At 40.2% G+C, this 20,644-nt stretch overlaps 1 protein-coding gene across 2 annotated transcripts in view; it reads left to right on the forward strand.

The window, feature by feature from the left end:
• Window positions 1-20,644, forward strand: part of nisch (nischarin) — a 32,919-nt gene that overhangs the window by 4,107 nt on the left and 8,168 nt on the right. The window contains exons 3-17 of one of the 2 annotated variants that reach the window (XM_020701466.2): window positions 1,567-1,749; window positions 4,851-4,899; window positions 5,330-5,493; window positions 5,679-5,774; window positions 6,045-6,140; window positions 6,227-6,379; window positions 10,281-10,349; window positions 11,089-11,274; window positions 11,473-11,601; window positions 11,702-11,815; window positions 11,899-12,036; window positions 13,356-13,445; window positions 14,712-14,776; window positions 15,618-15,866; window positions 19,899-20,182. In XM_020701466.2, the coding sequence (XP_020557125.2) occupies window positions 1,567-1,749; window positions 4,851-4,899; window positions 5,330-5,493; window positions 5,679-5,774; window positions 6,045-6,140; window positions 6,227-6,379; window positions 10,281-10,349; window positions 11,089-11,274; window positions 11,473-11,601; window positions 11,702-11,815; window positions 11,899-12,036; window positions 13,356-13,445; window positions 14,712-14,776; window positions 15,618-15,866; window positions 19,899-20,182 (2,065 nt within the window). The remainder of the gene's footprint in view (window positions 1-1,566; window positions 1,750-4,850; window positions 4,900-5,329; window positions 5,494-5,678; window positions 5,775-6,044; window positions 6,141-6,226; window positions 6,380-10,280; window positions 10,350-11,088; window positions 11,275-11,472; window positions 11,602-11,701; window positions 11,816-11,898; window positions 12,037-13,355; window positions 13,446-14,711; window positions 14,777-15,617; window positions 15,867-19,898; window positions 20,183-20,644) is intronic. The other variant, XM_023954692.1, reaches the window with a different exon arrangement.

Raw genomic sequence — 20,644 nt, forward strand, 5'->3', positions numbered from 1 at the left:
GAAATGCATAGATTAAAAAAACAGAAAATAAAACAAAAAAGAAACTTAAATCACATTTTCTTAATTAAATATAGCGATCATTAACTAAAGCCCAGTAGAGCTAGATTTTTTAGCTTGAAAATAAGCCAAGAAGCAATCTTACACTGACCAAAAATATAAACGCAACCCTTTTGTTATTGCTCCCATTTTTATGGTATGAACTCAAAGATGTGAAACATTTTCCACATACACAAAATAACCAGTTCTCTGAAATATTGTTCACAAATCTGTCTAAATCTGTGATAGTGAGCACTTCTCCTTTGCCAAGACAATCCATCCCACCTCACAGGTGTGCCATATCAAGATGCTGATTAGACAGCACGGTTATTGCACAGGTGTGCCTTAGACTGGCCACAAGAAAAGGCCACTCTTTTTTCCACTCGCTTTTGACCCAAGTTAGCGCTAGTCCTCTTATCCCATACACTTCCAGTTTGTCTAGTAGGATTTCATTATTGAGAGTCAAATGCTTTTTTTAAGTCAATGTAAATTCCAGCTGCATATTTCTTTTTGTCCAGAACATTTGTGATTTCCTCCACAGCATCAATGATAGCCAAAGAGGTTGATCTGTTTTCTCTGAAACCATATTGGTTTCATTTTTAATGTTATATTTATCAATAAATGTAACTAAATTATCATTTGATATTTTTTCTACAATTTTTGTGAATTGTGGAAGAGGAACAGGTCTATAGTTTGTAAATTGGTGTTTGTCTCCGCTCTTATAGATAGGAATCACTTTGGCTATTTTCATTTAGTTTGGTTATTATATTAAAAAATAGCACAGCTGTTTTCCTGCCTGCCTCACATTGAGTCTTTGTGCGGCTTTGCAAACACAAAATAAACAATAGATATATATGACATACATTGTATGTTAGAGAGTAAGGAGATGTTAAAAAATGTCAAGAATATATTGAAAAATAATAAAGCAATACATTGTTAGCCCTTACTGAGTAAATGAAAGGGTTGCATTGAACTCAGTTTGCATGGTATTACACAGTCTACCATGAGGCAGAGGTCTGTGCTGCATCACCCCACAGCCTGTACTGTAATTAAGCAGGGGATAAGCAAAATAAAGCAGTTTTGAGAGTAAAAATGATTAAAATAATTAGTATCATATACATAAATTACACTTATTGAACAGGTTAGTGGACACATTTATTTTATGATTAATATACATCTCATTATTGCAGGTGAAGATGAGGTGAGGGTTCAAATCTATTTCAATAAACCCCCAAATGACCCCAAATTGTGTTCAAAGCTATTATTGCCAGCCAAGTCAGAATGAAAACCACCTAATCTGGCAATGCTGTTAAAAGCCCTGAAGCTGCCAAGCACCAACAAGTTCTAATCTGTTTAACGTTGCTGCACTTTAAATATTTGACTGTTGTGACGACTCTCATTATTTTCATTATATAAAATGTGATAAAAACAATAAAGTTACACTCATGGCTTTGAATGGGGTCATGGTCTAGGCACAGATTTCTTTCATCAACAGAATATGTTTTTATTCCAACGTGTGCCTCTGTTTAGCTGACAGCAGAGAAGAAGGTTGACCGGGGACTGCTTCCTCCAAAGAAGATTTTGGGGAAAAACTCAAAGAGCCTGGTGGAGCGTCGGCAGAAGGAGCTGGAGCTCTACCTGCAAGCTCTGCTGCAACAGTTTCCTGAGGCCACGCCCACCCCGCTGGCCTCCTTTCTGCTCTTTCACCTCTATGTGGGTATAACCTGTGCAACACACAAATTAGGTTTTTTGTCTGAAGCAGTTCACATTCAGTTTGATTTTATTTAATAAGAAATCATTCTATGGAACCGTCAAAAATGTAGAGTTCCTTCATTTTTCTGTTCCAGAACCGCTAAAGTATGGGTTTAAATTTGACCCCTGCCACATGTTGAAAAACTCAACAAAATTTGCACACACATAGTATCTGTGTAAATCAAAACATACATGTTGGAGATGTCCAAAAGAGGTCTTAGAATTATTATGGGATGGCCACAGGACCCAGGACGACTTGGCAGCCATTATGTGGCAAAGTGTGAAATTTGGCAGCTTAAACGTTTTCCCCAAGATTTTGGAAAAGGAAGCTTTTGTTCAAGCGATTTTCATAAAATTTCACACACATGCTGCAAGGTTAAGTGTACAACGTATTACGAAAGTCTTTGGAAAGTCTGTGGAATTAGAAATGTAGATTTTGATTGGTGTGCGCGTGGCCAGCTTGCAAAAGTGGCGTTCTCCTGTTTCTCGCACATTTTTACGGGACTGTTGTGAAAATAAAATGCATGCAGGCTTGTATTACCTGATGGAGTAATCATTACTCTGGAGGTTCACTTACTTTCTCCCCCCTGCACTGTGAATTTGGGTAAATGTGTTCAATAGACAACTGATAACACCTAATTGTGTATGTCACACAAAGGATTTACAGGGTTTTATTGTCATATGCACAGTAAGGAAATGGTTTTCCTTTTGCAATGAGATGCTTACTTTGCTGTTCACTCTGAATGCCTAAAGGTTGAAAAAAGTAAAATAGAGAGAGGGTAAGAAATTTACAGGATATTTGAATCATTAAGGCTAAAATCTCAATTCGGTTCGGTTCACAGTTTCATAAGGCTCGGTTCGGTACATTTCGGTTCAGTACTGCTGTTTAACAAATCTATCTGATGTGAACTGCTATTTTATGAACTATTATTTTATTGTTATTTATTGTGTGTGTTTTGCTGCCAGACACCTGAATTTCTCCCTTGTTTTTATCTATTGATCGATCGGCCGTATTTTTTTGGTACAGAAAACTAAGGCAGAAAAAAATTACTTACAAAATGCATTAATTGGTTTTACATAACAATAAATAAAATTGACCAATGTCGGTGATCTGCTTAATAAAATAATAAAAATTATTAGCTGTCAGGAACCAAAAACTTTGGATACTTAACACTGGCCTGAAAAAAACATTTGAACTTGTACGTTTTTTTTCTTGTAGACCCGATTGTTCCAGTCGGTGATGCTGTTTTAAGTTGGTTAACAGATTAGATGTGTTACTGTGGCACACACTATCTTGGTGTAACAATGTCAACACACAGCATTTGACTTATCCAACTGTCTTTTTCCTTCATGAATGCTGACAACAAAGCCAAAGTGTTCCCCCCACAGGAGAGTTTAAGGAGATGGGGGGGTCCTCATCTCTGGCCTGGCGTCTACATTAGTCATATGTTGACATGCTAACTGTCCGTCACCTAATAGCGTCTCGGAGGAAACTCACAGCCAACATTACTTCCACCCCAGCTTGTGGGGAAAAAGTGTTGAACGCAGAACTGTAGTCAATGAGGAGCTTCCTGATGAAGGAGTTTTTATTCTCCAGGTGTGAGAGGGAGGTGTGCAGTGCTGTGACGATGACATCTGAGGTGGACCTGTTGGGCCGGTATGCGTACTGCAGGGGGTCTAGTGTGTCTGAAATGCTGCTCTGAATGTGGGTCAGCATCACTCTCTCTAAGAATTCATAATGGTTGGAGTGAGTGCTACTGGTCTGTAGTCATTCAGGCAGGTTGGAGGGCTCTTCTTGTGGAGGGGGGCAATGGTAGTGGTCTTGAATCAGGAGGAGACGGTTCTCTGGCTGAGGGAGAGGTTGAATATGGAGGAGAAGACGTCTGTCAGCTGGTTGGCATGTGCTCTGAGGGCTCGTCCAGGAATGTTGTCTGAATCCTGCCGTTTTGTTTCCCTGGGCTGATGAGACAACTGGTAGGGGTGAGGGAGGTGTAGTGGTCCAAGAGTGTAGAGCGGGTGTAGAATGCATTGAGGTCATTGGGCAGGGTGTCTGCAGTACTGGTGGTGCTGTAATTCTGTAATCCGTAATGTGCTGCAGGCCCCTCCACATGCGGCCAGAGTCAGCAGTGCAATAGAACCCATCCAGCTTCTCTCTGTACGGCCTCTTTGCTGCTTTGAGAGCCTTTCTTAGGCCGTACTTTGCAGTTTTGTACTCAGTCTCATTGCCAGATGTAAATGCAGTGGAGTGAGGATGCAGCATGTTATATACAAGGCTGTTTATCCAGAGCCTCTGGTTGGAAACTTCCTGACTTGGATGGTGGGCATGATGTTTTCCACACAAGTGCTGATGTACTCAGTCACATAGTCATAGTCAGCTTGATCCTGTGCACTGACAGAAGAGGCCTCCAGAGTGGCTCCAGCTTTAAACATCCCAGTCTGCAGCCATGAAACAGTCCTGTCATGCGCCCTCAGTCTCCGGTGTCCAGAGCTGAACCTGTTTAGTGACTGGATTAGATCCTTTGGGTCTTTGTCTGTAGGCCGGATGTGGTCCGAGTGTCCGAACAGACTGAAACAAACTGTTTCTGTTTTTGTGACTCAAGAGAATCATCAGAACACATTTTCTGTTCAATTCATGCAGACGTTTAAGTAATTTTAATAGTTTCCCATACTTTTATTTGCAACTATATGTCAAATGTTTGTTGCAGCATGTAAAAGCTGAAAAAGGGAAAAATAAAAACACAAGTTGTAGGTAAACAAGTGCAAAGTTAAATAATTCACAAAAATCCAAAACATTCACGTATTTAATAAATCAACAGTTTTATGTATCAATAGAACTCTTGAAAAAGCTAAATAATAGGGAAATCTTTCTCTGCATAAGTCATAGTACTTATTTTATGTAATTTATTTTTGGTGTAAAGGATTTTGCATAACATTGTGTATAAAAAAGTGCTATAAAAATAAAGATTGATTTGATTTTGAAACCTTCGTTTTGAACTAGTAGTTTATTTTTATGTTAGAAGTGAAGATCATTTTAAGGGTCGTTCTTTGTGGTTCTCTTTCAGGAGATCAATGGCATTGCCACGGCTCTGGCTGAGGAGCTGTTCCACAGAGGTTAGACCCCACCCCGACCTGAATGCAGTCTCTATATGTGGAGCAGTGGAAGCTGCTGCTTATCAGGACAGCGTGGACACAGGTCCACTGGTGAAACCTAAAGAAGCAGACAGCCTGGCTGGGCTTCATTTACACTCTGATCTCCAGCACACCTGGAGGAATAGCTGGCTTTTTTCAGCAGACAAATTTAAACAAGCAGTTTAAGGAAAACTTCCCTTACTTTTCCTTTTATGCATTGATTTTATTTTTCCTTTAAAATCCCCTCTGAATAATATCCAATATTTTGTCATTATTTTTAGTTAGTTTTTTTATCATAGCCTCCTGGATCTAGGCTGAAGCACTGGAACTGTCTCCCTGCTGAAGCGTGTGCAGAACAATAGTGTGTATCAGTTTAAAGCACCTCTGTGTTTGCTGTGTTGTTGTGCTGCAGGTGAGCAGTTGCTGCAGGCAGGCCAAGTCTTCTGCCTCCACCCTCTGCAGCTTTACTCCATCTCCCAGCAGCTTCGGCTCGCCAAACCAACCTGCTTCAACGGAGATGCCAAAAGTGACTTGGGACACATACTGGACTTCACCTGCAGGCTGCGGTATCTGAAGGTGGGACTGCAGGCTCCTTTATATTTAGGGCGTGCCATTAATGTTGATCTGAAAGTGAAGACGAATTCAGTTACAATGGATAGTGTGTTTTTTTTTTTAAAGTCATTCTTATGAGTTTAAAATTGATGAGTAGTTTACTGCATGATGCTAATGAAAGCTTTTTTTGCTTTGTTCTCTGCACTTAGATTTCTGGGAGCAGAGGTTCAATCGGAACCAGTAACATCCAGGAGACCAGTCTCCCCTTTGACCTATCTGTTTTCAAGTCACTGCTGCAGATAGAGGTGTTTTTGTGTCTCTTAAAGTTGCTTTTGTTTGGATCTCTTCCTGGGGGGGGGGGTAGTTAGTAAGAATTGCAGAGAAGAAACAGTTTTTGGGTCCTATTATGCCAGAAGATCCATTTGCCAGCTCATTCCCTAAAAGTTCCTCTTTCAGGTACTACCAAAAATGAGAGTAAAGGGAAAGAAGGTTAAATAATCTTTAATACTGCTCAAACATCCATTCATGACCGGCTACATCTCAAAGGAACTCGAGCTTTGGTTTTCTGCTTTTAGATCAGTGACTGCAGCTCCCAGCAGATTGGAGGTTTGCCAGCTCTGAGGCCTTCCTTGGTGACCATGACTGTTCGGCGGACGACTGACTTCATGACGGTGTGGTTAGAATTAAAATGAGAACACAACACCAAGGTCTGTGAATAGTGTGAGCTAACCAGTGATCCGCTGCTGGTGATCCTCAGTCTATCCTGCTCCCTGAGGCCAGTGAGTTTTCCCAGTGGGAGCCTGAGGGGTTGGAGTCTGCATGTCCCGTTACCGCTGTCATTCCAGTTTGGAGGAATCTGACCACTGTGGACATGAGCCACAACTGCATCAGCACCATCGACAGCTCTGTGGTGAGACATGACACCATTGATCAGTCTATACACACACAGTCATAAACACCCACTCATTATACATTCATGGACCCATGCCCGCACACACGGTGTCTGAAGTTTGTATACTTAAAGACCCCCTCCAATGAAAATTGTGTTTTTGATAGGGATGTCCCAGTCAGAATTGTTTGGCTTTGATCCGAATAATTTGATTTAGATTATTTGCTGATATCAAGTCCCGATCAGATACTTTTGTAAAATATAAATAAAAAAATGCTGATCCCTATTTTTATTTTATTGACCTTTTTTTTTTAAATAATGTAACACTTAAACAAAGCAATTCTATAAAGTAGCTCCAACAATCAAGTAAAAGTAGTGCAACTATTACCTAGAAAAACTGTGGTAACTATTAACTAGTAAAAATAGGTAATCATTTTTCATAAGAGAAAGTTTGGAAACTAGTGTTAGTATCTTCAGAACAAAGTTCCTTTTAATCACTTTTATCCATGTTTACACGAAACATTCTTAAAAACCAGAAGGGATTTTCTCCAGAAATACCTGTTGCAGTATGACAGTAAGGTGATAATTAGTTATGTGAGAAAGTTTGGTGACTGTAACTTTAGGATCTTCAGAGCATTTCTGATCAGATGTGATCATTTCTCCATTAAAATTCCAAAGTAGGGACCTACTTCCAAAATCATTGTTGTAGCATGAATGTTATGAGTTTTCATAACTAGTTCATAAGTATCTAATCATTTATTAACTTCAGTTGTTTTTGAGAGATGATGGATTTATTTATTTAGAGAGGACTTTTTCCCAGAGCTTGCAGTTTGTAGCCGTCTCTGTTGGCCGCAGGAGAGTGTTGTTCACATTATACAGAAAGAGAAACCCAATCTTTTTTTTAAATGTTCAATGTTGTTTATTTAAAACATTACAGTACATTACAGTTATTTATCCCAGGAGTCAGGATCTGTAAATATCTCGCTTACTATACTGAACTTTTTTTGTGCTTCTGTTCAAACTAGTGCCGTACTCCGCTGGGCTTTACAGCAGTAAGCCGCAGTATTAACTGGTTTGAGATGAACTGGGATGTTATGTTGTCTGAAAATCCTTTTAAGTTTTTCAAACAGGCCTGAGATATAAGGAATTGAAATACTGTTCCCTTTAGGCTCTTGTTCCTTCTTGTCTTGTTTTCTTGAGTGTTGGGATCTGGTGAATGTCCACTTGGGATATCCACAGGTTTGGAGGGCTTGGCGGATATGTTGCTCTTCTTTCTTCTTTCCGTCAGAGCTTGTGGGCACCTCCTGGGCTCTGTGTTGTAATGTCCTGATGACGCCTAGTTTGTGCTGTAAAGGGTGCTTTGAGTCAAATAACAGGTACTGATCTGTGTGAGTAGGCTTCCTGTACACTTCAGCCTGGAGCTGTCTGTCATCTCCAATGATCACTTCACAGTCTAGAAAGGCTAGGCTGTTCCCTTTGACTGTGTTGCTATGATTTGTGAAAGCCTCCGCTTCCTGGATTCTGATCTTGACCCAAGTGTCGTCCACGTATCTGAACCAATCATTTGGAGTAGTACCTGGGAAAGAGTCCAGGGCTCTTCTCTTGACTTCTTCCATGCACCAGTTGGCCACAATGGGTGAGATTGGAGAGCCCATAGCACAGCCGTGCCTCTGCCTGTAGAAGTTTCCCCTGAATTGGAAATATGTGGAGTTGAGGCACACTTCCAACAGTTTGCAGATGGATTTTTAGACAACATAATATCCCAGCTCATCTCAAACCTGTTAATACTCTCAGACAAAAACTGGTTCATCCAAAAGACAAAATTCCCAGCAACAAACAGAGTAATGTTGTGTACTCTATCCACTGCAAAGAGAACTGCAATGAACAGTATGTAGGAGAAACCAAACAACCTGTACATAAGCTGCTTTACCAACATTGCATAGCCAACCCAAGTGGACCTGAGTCTGCAGTGCATCTCCACCTGAAGGCCACAAACCACTCGTTTGAGGACAGTGAAGTCCGAATTCTAGCCAGAGAGAAAGGATGGTTTGAGCGAGGAGTGAAAGAAGCCATCTTTGTCAAGAAGGATAAACCTTCTCTTAATAAGAATGGTGGTCTCAGGTTTATTCTTCCATCCATCTACGGCAGTGTTCTGAAACCCAAACAAACCAAACCAGGTTTGTTTGGCTCCCCAACCCCCAGCTGAGGACAAAGGACTCTTAATGACTTTTACCAGCTAATTCAGAATTGACAAAGCCTCTTGGATAAGTATTGAAACGTCTTCTAACTTTAAAAACTAAGTCCAGATGACATCCCCTAAACCTACTACTATGATGGAATCTACCTGGATGAATGTGAGTCTTCATAGACATAGCAGGAGAGCATGTAAACAAAGGGATGGTGGACAAGCTTTCTTCTGTTCCTCTGCAGAAACTATGTCCTAGACCAGTGTTTTTCAACCAGTGTGCACAGTAGTGTGTCGTGAGAGTGTCAAGTGTACAGTGGGAAATTAAATTTCACTGATCTATAAACATTTTCCATCTCCAGGATTTCAGCTCTGTGTTCATCCAAACAGGCCCTAATAAAACACTTAGTAGTTAGGAATATGAAAGATCATAAAATACTTTTTTCTTTTTAGCTGGTCTTTGTAGTTTTCCACAGAATCCAGTGTCAGACTGTGGAAAAAGTGAACAAAACAATGAAGCTCAGAGAAGAGAGTCTGTCTGATATCACTACATCTCCCATGCAGCATTAAAATCAACCATGATGCATTGGGTTAAAGTGACAGCGTCGCTGCAATGACGCTACTCTATCATAAAGCACAATGAATCCACACATTAGTCTGTTTCAGCAGTTTTCAAATCTTGATGAAATCAGAGGTAAACAGTTTGTTTCTCCTTCATGATTTGAGTTCATCATTGACAGCCAGACATCCTTGTGTTTGGTCCAATAAACAGTTTTTTAATAATATGTGTAATCAAGTAGAAATTCAGCTTCACTTTGAAAATTTTGAAAAGTTAAGCCTAAATATGAGCAATAACAAAATAAAAGAAACAGGATTAAGGCTAAGTGGCCAACAGACATATTTAAACTAAATTTTATTCACCCAAAAAGTAATTAAACATTTTTGGTGAAGTTAATTTGTGATTAAGACAGAAGAAAAACTAATAAAACTTAATCATGTTCACTTTTTGTGTAGTTACAATTGAACCCAAACATGCATACATTTTTGGTCTTTTTTGTGTAAAATTTATCACGGATGTTGTGATCATATAACATTTAAAAAAAATAAATCACTGTTTAGAAAGAACATGTTATTGTTCTCATTTGGTTTTTGTGAGGTTATATAAAGTTGCTTGTTAATAAACTGGAAAGAAACTTAACTACCTGGACACATTTTCAACTAATTTAGTTGAAAATTATTTGAAATGTCATAATTAAAACGGTCATAACTTTTATTACAACATATAGGAAAAACAACTGCAACATCCGGCTTTTTTCTGCCTCAATTATTACAAAAATGCACGAGAGATCTTGGAGGAACTGTATATCAATACAACCTCATTTTTCGGATGCTGGTGTGCCGCAGGATTTTTGCAAAGGAAAAAGTGTACCTTGGCTCAAAAAACACTGTCCCAGACAGCGACTAAAGTTCTTGGATTTTGGCTGAAAACAACATAATCATAATTAAAAGACCTCTGGAAATGCCTTATAAAATAGATTGAAGGATGATCTGAATGGGACTTTAAAACACACATGTTTTGTTAGGTACTTGGCAATGCCAGACTTACTGTTAATGGAGGCTTCTCTTTCTGGTTTTTAGTTTTCTAGGGACCAGCCAGCAGCTATATTAGTGAATGAGGGCTGTCTTCAGAAGTTTTGGATCATATTTATCTGACACTCGTGTTGGTTTCTTCTGCAGAGAGTCATCCCCAAAGTGGAGTTTTTGGATCTGAGCTACAACAAGTTGTCCTCGGTAGAAAACCTTCAGGTATGTAACAGATTAATGGACTTTCAGACCTTTTATCACCTTTAACCCTTGTGCTATCTTAGATGACCCCCCCCTTCCATTGACGTGTTCTCCCTACCATGACAAAGGTGGATAAAGGTGGAAAGATTTCATGTAATCCATGGACACCAGTGAAGATCACAAATCATTGAAGAAAAAAGGTTCAGAGCACTGTCTAGTGGGTCTAGATGACCCAACTCCCAATGGTAAAGTGCCTAGGATAGCACAAGGGTTCCTGCAACACTTCAACCTTTCTACACAAGTCACTGAATTTCCAAAAAGATGTACAGCCCAAAACTCAAACCTATGAAGCATAAAATAAGCAACTCAGGGAAATCTGTGGAGAAAAGATTCTAAAGCCTGGCTTTTTTGTGTTTAAAGCGCATCCACAATGAGAACTGATCCACAATGGTAAATGTCATATACCCTTCATAGCACTTTACAGTCACAGTGCTGTTCACATACACATTCACACACTGATGGTGGCTCCGCCTCCGAACACCGAAGAAAATCTAAAACCACCGGGGGGGCGGGGGGGGTGTTGTATAATCAAGTAAACCTCTTCAGTTTAAACACAGATCTGTCATCTATATATTCTATATTCTCCACTCTTGTGTCAAACCGCTGAAGCTGTCTGTGAGGCTAAAACTCAGATTCTGGCCACTGTCACTATCCTTCAGTTAGTTAAAGGTGCTCTCTGTCTACCTTTCTCTGCTTGCAGCATCTGTACAACCTGGTTCATGTGGACCTGTCCTTCAACAACCTACGTGTGTTGGAAGCTGCTCACACCCGCCTGGGGAACATCAAAACTTTGAACCTGGCTGGGAACCAGCTGGAGTGTCTGAGCGGCCTTTCAAAACTCTACTCCCTGGTCAATTTAGACCTCAGCCATAACCAACTGGCCCAGGTAACCGGAACCAAAGCTCCCAGATATGAAAGGGGATTTGAAATGTTGTAACGGACACTCTCATCTTCAAATACATTTGAAAGAAATCAAGTTTTTGTCGAATAAATACCAATCTATTTTCATGTAGTGGGAATGAAGAGAATGTTGACATGAAAGCATCAGTGCTTTTTTATTGTGAGCTGTTTGTCCTATTTTCAGTTGGAGGAAATCCGGAACATCAGCCATCTGCCTTGCCTAGAGAAGCTAAACCTTTCTAGTAACCCTATTTGCATAGACCCAGACTACAGAACCAAAGTTCTGGCCCTGTTTGGAGACCGTGCAGCAGAGGTAGGATCTGAGAATGATTCCAGAGCTTACGGATGTGTCACTTCGCTGACACAATCTCCTGCACTGCTGCCATTGTTGGCTAACTTCTGTGCGCTCTCAGGTTTGTCTGGACTGTAAAGCAACAATGGAGAGGGAACTGGATACTGTGGAGGTTTTAAAAGCCATTCGGAAAGCCAAAGAGGTCAAAGATCGAATGAGCAGCACAGACAAGAAGGTAAAATCTGGTTGTATCGTTAATACCGTATCTAATGATGACTTACATTCTGAAAGCCTCTGTGACGTCTGTCTGCACATCAGGCCAGTGAGGAGACCCAGCTGTCTGCTGCTGCACCTCCTCCCTCCTCCTCTTTGTTCACCTCTGCCTCCCTCTCTCCTGATGACACCTCCTTTTCCCATCAAACCCAGACGACTGCCTTCTCCAGTCAAGGTAACCAAGTATGTATCCTGCTGCAACAGCAGACGTATGGGTTTGGAATTTTTGTGCTTTGATATGTATTTTTGTAAAAACTTGATGCTGAAGCTTAAAGACGCACTCAAATGAAAATGGTGTTTTTTACATTATCTCAGAATGGAGGACATATATAAAATAATTTAAGCTTAAAACTGCATTTCTGAGTATTTCTTTGATCAAATGGTGATGAATCAGAGGCAGATAAAAACCCTTCATTAAATAAAAGCTCAGCTGAAATGGGCAGGTCAAAGTCTCCCTGTTCCGCTCCATTCTGATGCAGACACTTGCAGACGAATGAACGTCTGAGCTGGAACCTGGATCTAAACTGTACAGCTGGATACTTTCAGTATTGCTTGAGGTTTTCGTTGCACCGCTGATGTTAGCGTGGGGTTTTGAGGGGCTGTAAGCTAGCGGCTGAGAGTGTAAACAAAGGTATGGTGGAATATCAGTGGAGGGTTATTTCTGCACCAACAGTCCTGCTCATAACTCAGAGGTGAATTTCGAATGAATTCCTGCCGCTCTGCAGAAACTATGTCCTAGAAAAGATTTAGGCTAAAAGCAGCATAATCATCATTAAAAGACCACTGGGAACACTATGAAAATATATCAAAATATAGTTAGTGGGACTTGAAGGCTTCACAATTCAGCAGGCACGGGAGGCTGAGGCGGCAGCTTGATGTTATCCCCTTATAGAAATAATCCCCTTAGTTTTAGGCCTTTTAAAACTAAGGACACTTTAAATCTGGAAAGTTTTTTACTCCCTCAGAGTGACGGGAGTCATATTTTGATTTTGTGTAAAGCAAAAGTAAGGTTAGAGGTTCGGTTGTCTCAGGTACACACCGTTTCCCCCAGCTCCACTGTAAAACTGTATCTTCGTACAGTGAGACTTGTACAGGGGTTTATTTAGGAATAGATAGTAACTGTTGTGGCATTAGAAAAAAATGCATTTAGCAGATCTTTGTCTCTATGGAAACACCCCTCTGTGTGCCTTAAGAAGGCGTGGCTCTGGTTCTCTGGGTCTGTCTGGATCTGTAGATTTTTGGGCATTGTCATTCTCCAGCAAACATGTCCACAGCAACTAACAGGCTGTAATGACTGATTTCCTGTTGAAAAAACAGAAGTGGTTTAGATCTTTGACTATGTCAAAAAGTGAAGAGCTGTACGTACTAATCATTTTCTCTAAAACGGAATGCTTTCAATACTTGCTTTATTGCTTTAAAGTTGATCAAAAGTCAACTCTGCAGCTGTTTCACCAGCTCTAGAGAGATCCGTGACCAATGCTCTGTGTCTTCTTGTTGTGGAGGTGATGAGCCCAGAAGAAGCAGCAGTGACTGCACTGCCTCCTGCAAGCCTTCAGAGCAGTGAACGGCTCCTCTCTGCAGACACAGCTCAGGTCAGACACCCTGAGACCCAGATGAGGTGGAAAAACGGTTTGATTTCAAAAGAAGAAACTTTTATTTATACCTTTGTGTAGGGACAATGCAGTTGACTACAATATGGTCTCTAGTTACTATACAATAAACTTAAAATGTTCTTGTTTTCCAAACAAACTTGTCACTTAACCACGATTGCAAACTTTAGGTTTAAAGAGGTTTTTAAAAGATCAGAACCAAATGAAAGCTCCAGGGATAAAAGGTCATCACAAATATTCTACAGGTAGAACGGGCTGATAAACATTTAGCAGGAAATTGTGTTTGGATTAAATAAACAATATCAGATTGACACAAATAACTTATTGTAATTACTACGAGCAATTGACATTAGCTAATAATCCATGGTTTGAGGTAACTAGTCCTCATGAAAATAATGTGTCCTAAGCCAAGCGTGTCCAAACTTTCTGCAAAAAAATACTATTACTGAAAACTATTTATGAAATAAATAAAAACCAAATAACCCTCTCTTGGTTCTTCACAAAAAAAAATCAGGAACTAAATCTATAGGTTTTAAATTAGGATCAGCCTAAAGTGAATTAAAAAAAAAGAAAAAAATTGAAAATTTAATCTTAACAAATTATAAACTTGATGCAATTATTGAAAATGTGAAAAATATAACCATAAATTGAAAAAAACACATTTAAACTTAAAAGAAGTATGGAAAATCCTAAAGAAAAAAAATCTTCATTTAAAGCAAAAGGCTAATCTCGTCAATCAAGCTCCTCCGTGCCGTGTTTCTTGTACAGAAATGTTACAGTTACTAGAATCTTCATCGTGATCAGATCTTTGTTTTCAATCTATAATCCTGCATGTATTTCTCTATAAATAGTTCAACTTTGAGAGATTTAACAAGATAGAAAAAGTGTGAAAATGTTTGTCTGTAAAAGTCTAAAGTGGGAGGGGCTGTTTTAGAGCCCAGTGGGCTCAAAGCCCCGCCCCCACATAGAATTAGGCTTAGCAGTAAAAACATGAAAAGTCTGAATTGAAACTGAAGTCTGAAAGCAAAGAAGAAAAGAAACGAAAAAGCAAAAGTTGAAATAAAAAAGAAACCGCTGTTTCAAATAAACATGATTTTTTTTATTAGATGACAGTTTTAGGTGTATTCTTTTTTTATTCAAGTTTCAACTTTACAATTTCTTTTCAAATTTTCAAAAGTTTTTTCAAGTTTACAATTTGTACGCATCAAATGTATTCAGCTGGTTGTAATGTTTTTGTGTTTTCCACAGGAACAGAAATCTGCAGTCATGGAGTCTAAAGCACCTTTAGCCTCTGCTTCAACGGCTGCTGACCGGTGAGTATCAGACGGCTGTGTCTGCTTCAGTGCTCTTGGTTTCTGGCTGCTTGAATGTTTACCAGTTCTGTCCTTTCCTGTTATTTCTTAGTACATAAGAAAACTTGTCTTTGATTTCTATTAAAAAGGTTGTTGTTTTGTGTGAAACTGTCGCCCTGAAGAGCTGCTATCCTGCTGCTTCTGTAATGACCCCACCCTCACAAAAGCACCTGATCCAGGTGATGGGCAGCAGGGGGAGGGGGGGAAATCTAAACGCAGATCACTGACCCTAAAGGCCTGGAGTTTGTGCTGCTGCTGGTCTGAACAACCACAGTCTCATGACTCCTCTTTTTGTTGGAGTGGATGGAAATTTTGGTATTATTTTCTCTGACAGTAGAAGGCAGAAGACAGTTGTTCATTTACCTGAACAGGTAAAGAGGTCACAAACCCTCAATGACTCATCTGTTCTGGGTCTGTCTGCCTATCTGACCTGTCAGGTCTACTCCTTAGCAGTCAGGTATTGGGGATCCTGAATGCAGAAAGGAGCCAATCAGAATCAGAAAACTCTGAACTGTGGCAATCATGTGTGGGTGTCAGCAGTAAAAACAGGTCAGGGGGAAGGAGTACCCACCTCTTGCCTTAGATCACAAAAAGCAGCTGATAAGTTCCTCCCCACTTCAAGCTAACAGTTTCTCCCTTTTCACTTTTTCCAACATACTGTCCGTTTATTAAAGTTCCTTCCTCTATGTGACGTACCAGAATAAACAGAGCACTCTTAGATTAACTATATAAAAATTACATTTACATATTTACTAAATTCAAACATGCTAAAATGTAAAATCCTTTGTTTTTTTTCTTGCAGTTGTGACACATTATCCTCCAGTCCAGTCCAAAGCCATTGTTCCCTATGCAGCTCCGCCCTTTGCCCTCTGCTGCCCCCTTATTTGTTTTCTCTGTCGTCCAACCAAGACTTCATCACCCAGCTCTCCAAGCACCTCCGCTCTGCACTCAAGGAGCAGGAGACCATGGAGGAGGGCACGGAGGTGGAGAGGAGGTCCGAATCTAGTAGTGGTCCAGTTCTTCTGGAGAAAACTGATTTTGGCACCTCCAGGTAAATCAGCTCAACTTTAGGACGTTTCCTGGAAAGTCCAAACTTCTTATTGTGATTTGAAGTATTTTTAAGAAATGAAGTGCATCAGTATCTTCAAACGTTGACTGTTCAAACTTCAAACAACTGGAGTTGACCTTTTTGTTAGTTCAAGAGGTCATGTTCATATGAGACATCTGAGTTTTTGCTCTTTAGTGTAGTTTTTTAGGAGGTCCAACGTTCGCAGTGCTGTCACATGACTTGCACCTGCCTAGTTTTATAGGATACTAAGGCAGAGACTCAGACTCATGGAACTGGACCTGAAGACAGAAACATGTCCAAAATGTCTTTGATCTGATCAAAGATCACTTTAAAGTTGAACTGTTTACATGGGCCCTAAAAAACTTTTTCTGATTATATCAAACGTTTACATCCGCCACACTTTCGTTCTGAATAAATCATTTTGGCATGTGTCTGTATGGTTAGTATCCATACCAAGGTGAAGTATTGAAACTAACGAGGTGATAGATACATTCAACATTTTTGTTGCAGTTTTTCTTTAATACTTACAGTAACGAGCTTGAATTTACTCACAGAGTTCATGGATCATCTATTTGTCTGCAGTGTTGCCAGATTGGGCAAAAAACAGCGCAATGTGAGTAAATACCTGCCCAATTTGTGCAGGAAACTGCCCAATCCGGCAACATTGTGTCTCTGTGTAAACAGAGCACCTCTTCTCTGGCCACTGCTCACACCCTGCCCCTCCCCTCTCTGCTTCATCGGAGTGGCGAGGAGCCACATATTTGCACCAGCGGCAGGATTTTTAATGTGTTGGTTATATTTTTATATTTATTTCACAGTGTTGCTTGACTTTTTTCATTAGTGACTTTAATATTTTATTTCTGCCTTTATTTTTTTTAAATATGTTTATGGTGCTGTTATACACACACTTTTGTTACGTTGTAGCAGCTTCTATTGAATTTTGCATTAGTTACTGTTCTCTTCTTCTTCTAATTTTATTATTAATTTACATGTTCTATATTTGATGCATGTTTTGTTCAGATTGTTTTAATTAGTTAACATTTTTATTTGCCAAAAGTCTCTGTCCTGTGTTTTATTATACGCTTAATTAACCAAAAATGGTGTATTTCCAGAATTGTTCTATAACAGGGGTCGGCAACCTGCGGCTCCGGAGCTGCATGCGGCTCTTTCTTCCCTGTGCTGCGACTCTTTTTTTCCTAGATTAAAACCACCCATTTCCGTGTTGAATTAATTAAATTTGCGTCAGGGCGCCCCTACTATCCTGTCACCTTGCTGCTACGGTGACCGTATGTTACAAACAGAAAGCCAAGGAGAGAATTGTCCCAGGACATTAGAAACCAAAATTATAGACAAACATGGTAAAGGTAAAGGCTATAAAACCATCTCTAAGCAGCTTGAAGTTCCTGTGAAGACAGTGGCACATACTATTCAGAAGTTTAAGACCCACGGGACAGTAGCCAACCTCCCTGGACGATGTAAGAGGAACATTGATGACAAATTGAGGAGACGGATAGTTGGAACTGTATCCAAAGAACCCAGAACAACCTCAAAGACATTAAAGGTGAACTCCTAGATCAAGGTACATCAGTGTCAGATGGCACCATTCGCGGTTGTTTGAGCCAGAGTGGACTTCATGGGAGACGACCAAGGAGGACACCACTGTTGAAAGGAAATCAGAAAAAAGCCAGACTGGAATTTGCAAAAATGCATGTTGACAAGCCACAAAGCTTCTGGGAAAATGTCCTTTGGACAGATGAGACCAAACTGGAGCTTTTTGGTAAGGCACATCAGCTCTATGTTGGTAGCCTCAAGAATGAAGCATCCAACCAAAAGAACACTGTCCCTACTGTGAAACATGGAGGAGGCTCAGTTCTGTTTTGGGGCTGCTTTGCTGCATCTGCCACAGGGTGTCTTGAAGTTGTGATGGTCAAATGAAATCTCCAGATGATCAAGGCATTCTGGGTAGAAATGTGCTGCCTAGTGTCAGAAAGCTTGGTCTCAGTCTCAGGTCATGGGTCTTCCAACAGGACAAAGATCCAAAACACACAGCCAAAAACCCCAAGAATGGCTCAGAGAAAAGCGTTGGACTATTCTGAAGGGGCCTTCTATGAGCCCAGATCTGAATCCCATTGAACATCAGTGGAAGGAGCTGAAACATGCCATTTGGAGAAGACACCCGTCAAACCTGAGACAACTGGAGCAGTTTGCTCATGAGGAGGGGGCCAGAATACCTGTGGACAGGTGCAGAAGGCTCATTGACAAATACAGAAACCGTTTCATTGCAGTGATTGTCTCAAAAGGTTGTTCAACAAAATATTAAGTTATGGGTACCATCATCTATGTCCAGCCCTATTTCATTAGTTTGTTTTTTTAAATAATTCTGTTAATCAACAATTCAAAAGTAATGGCTGATTTTGATTATTTGATTTTCAATAAATTGTAATTTATTGTTACTTTTGAACATTTCAAGTCATTTCAGTGAGCATTGTGGACTTTCTTTCTTTAACTGATGGGTACCAACTATTTTGTCCACCACTGTAAATGTGTGTAAAGAATATCAGCCATTTTTTTTCTGGACATGGTTGGTTACACAAATTCACATGATTGTTTGCACTGTTTCATAGGACTGCTTGTTGCACGGAGCCGCATTCCCGCATTCTAAACCACACACACCGTCCCGAATCTGCTCCTCTGCTCGGGGACACGGCAGCTCACTCGCGCAGAGCGGCCGGCCGGTCCTGTTGGCGTTCTGAAGCCCCTCTGTATCACACAACCTCTACGCATGACGGAAAAGCAGCGCAGTAATGACCCAAAATCAGAATACATTGGCATAACCCACCCGTCTCAATCGGAAGGAAATTTTGATCAGAATGAGTCTGACCAGGTTAGACTATCCCGAATGCCGTGTGGCCATGACGCATTTTTATTCTGATCAGGCTTTTAGTCCAATTTTGTCTATGTAAACACAGCTATCTATTCAACTGAGGTGGAGTGTTGTAAAGGAGCAGAAGCTTGAAGCATCGTTGAACAGTTTGCATTTGCAGATAGATACAAGCATGTCTTGTTGGTTTGCTAACCGGCAAGTACCGTATTTTCCGGACTATAAGTCGCACTGGACTATAAGTCGCATTTTGATGGGAAATTTAGTTGACAAAATCTGAGAACAAGATATAATAACTTGCACAACCTTATATGACACAATAATAGCAGACTGTTTATCTCATAATTTCACAGTAATTCTTTCTCATACTTGTTTATTTATTCCTTTCATGAAGCATCATTGTCCAACTAATACTCTGTTTTCATCCTGTATTTGTAGAAACAGTTGTAATTTTTATTGCATTTCTGAATCTATGAAATCATTGGAAAATAGAATATTATGTTCTTAGCCTTCAAGATCTTAATGTAAAAAAAGGTTTGCTGATTCTCTGAGTCACTTAACATACTCTTAACACTTAACATACCTCATACATCAAATTGACCCAGGAACATCATCTCTGTTCCTCACAAATGAACATAACAGGAGGATTAACAATGTATTTATTTCAATTTAGTTCTAATATAAGTGGGTGCGGAGTATAAGTCGCACCCCTTGCCAAACTATGAAAAAAAGGGCGACTTATAGTCCGGAAAATACGGTAGATGTTTTAGCCTCAAACCGAGTTTTCCTACTTTTTCACTTCAGCCAGTTTCCAGAGCATTGAGTGGTTTGTCTGCTGCTCATCTGCTCTGCGCTGTTTTCTTCTGAAGCAAAGTTTGGAGCATCTCTGCAAAAAGTTCTGTGTTGATGACATTGAATGTATTTGCAGACAGGATTCCACTGACTGACTTCCTTGGTCTTCTTTGACCTGAACCTTAAAAAGACTCAGCTTCTTCAGTCATAGTGTTGAACCTGCAGGAACATGAGGCTGACTCTGGACTTGATCAGCTTCTGACACGCTTAGTGGCTCATAAATATTTTTTTGATTTCTAGAATCAAAGGAGTTTTTCATTGGTGTTTGATGCTCTTTTCAGTCAGGGGTCCAGAGATGGCTACTTTGAGATGGGACTAGATGATTCTGTGGAAGAGCCACTAAGCCCCTCCCCCACACTACTCCCAGCCCCTGGGACTGAGGAGCCCAGCAGCCACCAGGAGGAGGAGGAATGTGAGGAGATTCAGGTCCTCAGAGTTCTGTGGTGCTGCTGTGTTCGAGTGGAGGAAGAGCTGAAGCATAGTGTGGCATGTCTAGTACTGACCAGCCAACGGCTGGGTCTGCTGTTCCTGTCACATGACAACCTATGGACCAATCAGGACACAGGTGAGCAAGCGCTCAGGCTTGAAAAAAACTTTTGATGGTGTGAAACCAGAAGTGCTTCTGCATGCCACACATTTTCTGACCACAGATTCTCCATACACAATTCACCAGCATTGACTTTAACTTGAGCTTCGTCTCTTGATATTTCTTTAGAACACACTGCTGCTCTGAGTCTCTGCTTGAATTTGTAACTAGCGGTTTTGTGACGACTGTTTATGGTGAGGCAGAAAAGTATTTTTGTCTGTCCCAGATTCTGTAAGTTTACCCACTAAAAACCTGAGAGAAGTTCATCAAAGATGCATTTCATCTGTGAGGAAATATAAAAAAAATCTAGACAAGTTGCCTGATTTTATTTTTATTTTTTTAATAATTTTTTTTGCATAATGCCGAAAGTAGTATCTGGTTCACAACAAAAGTTCACCTCAATACTTTGTGATGTAACCCTGGTTGGTAATGATAGAAGTC

Source organism: Oryzias latipes, chromosome 5 (assembly GCF_002234675.1).
Source record: "Oryzias latipes chromosome 5, ASM223467v1".
Lineage (NCBI taxonomy): Eukaryota > Metazoa > Chordata > Actinopteri > Beloniformes > Adrianichthyidae > Oryzias > Oryzias latipes.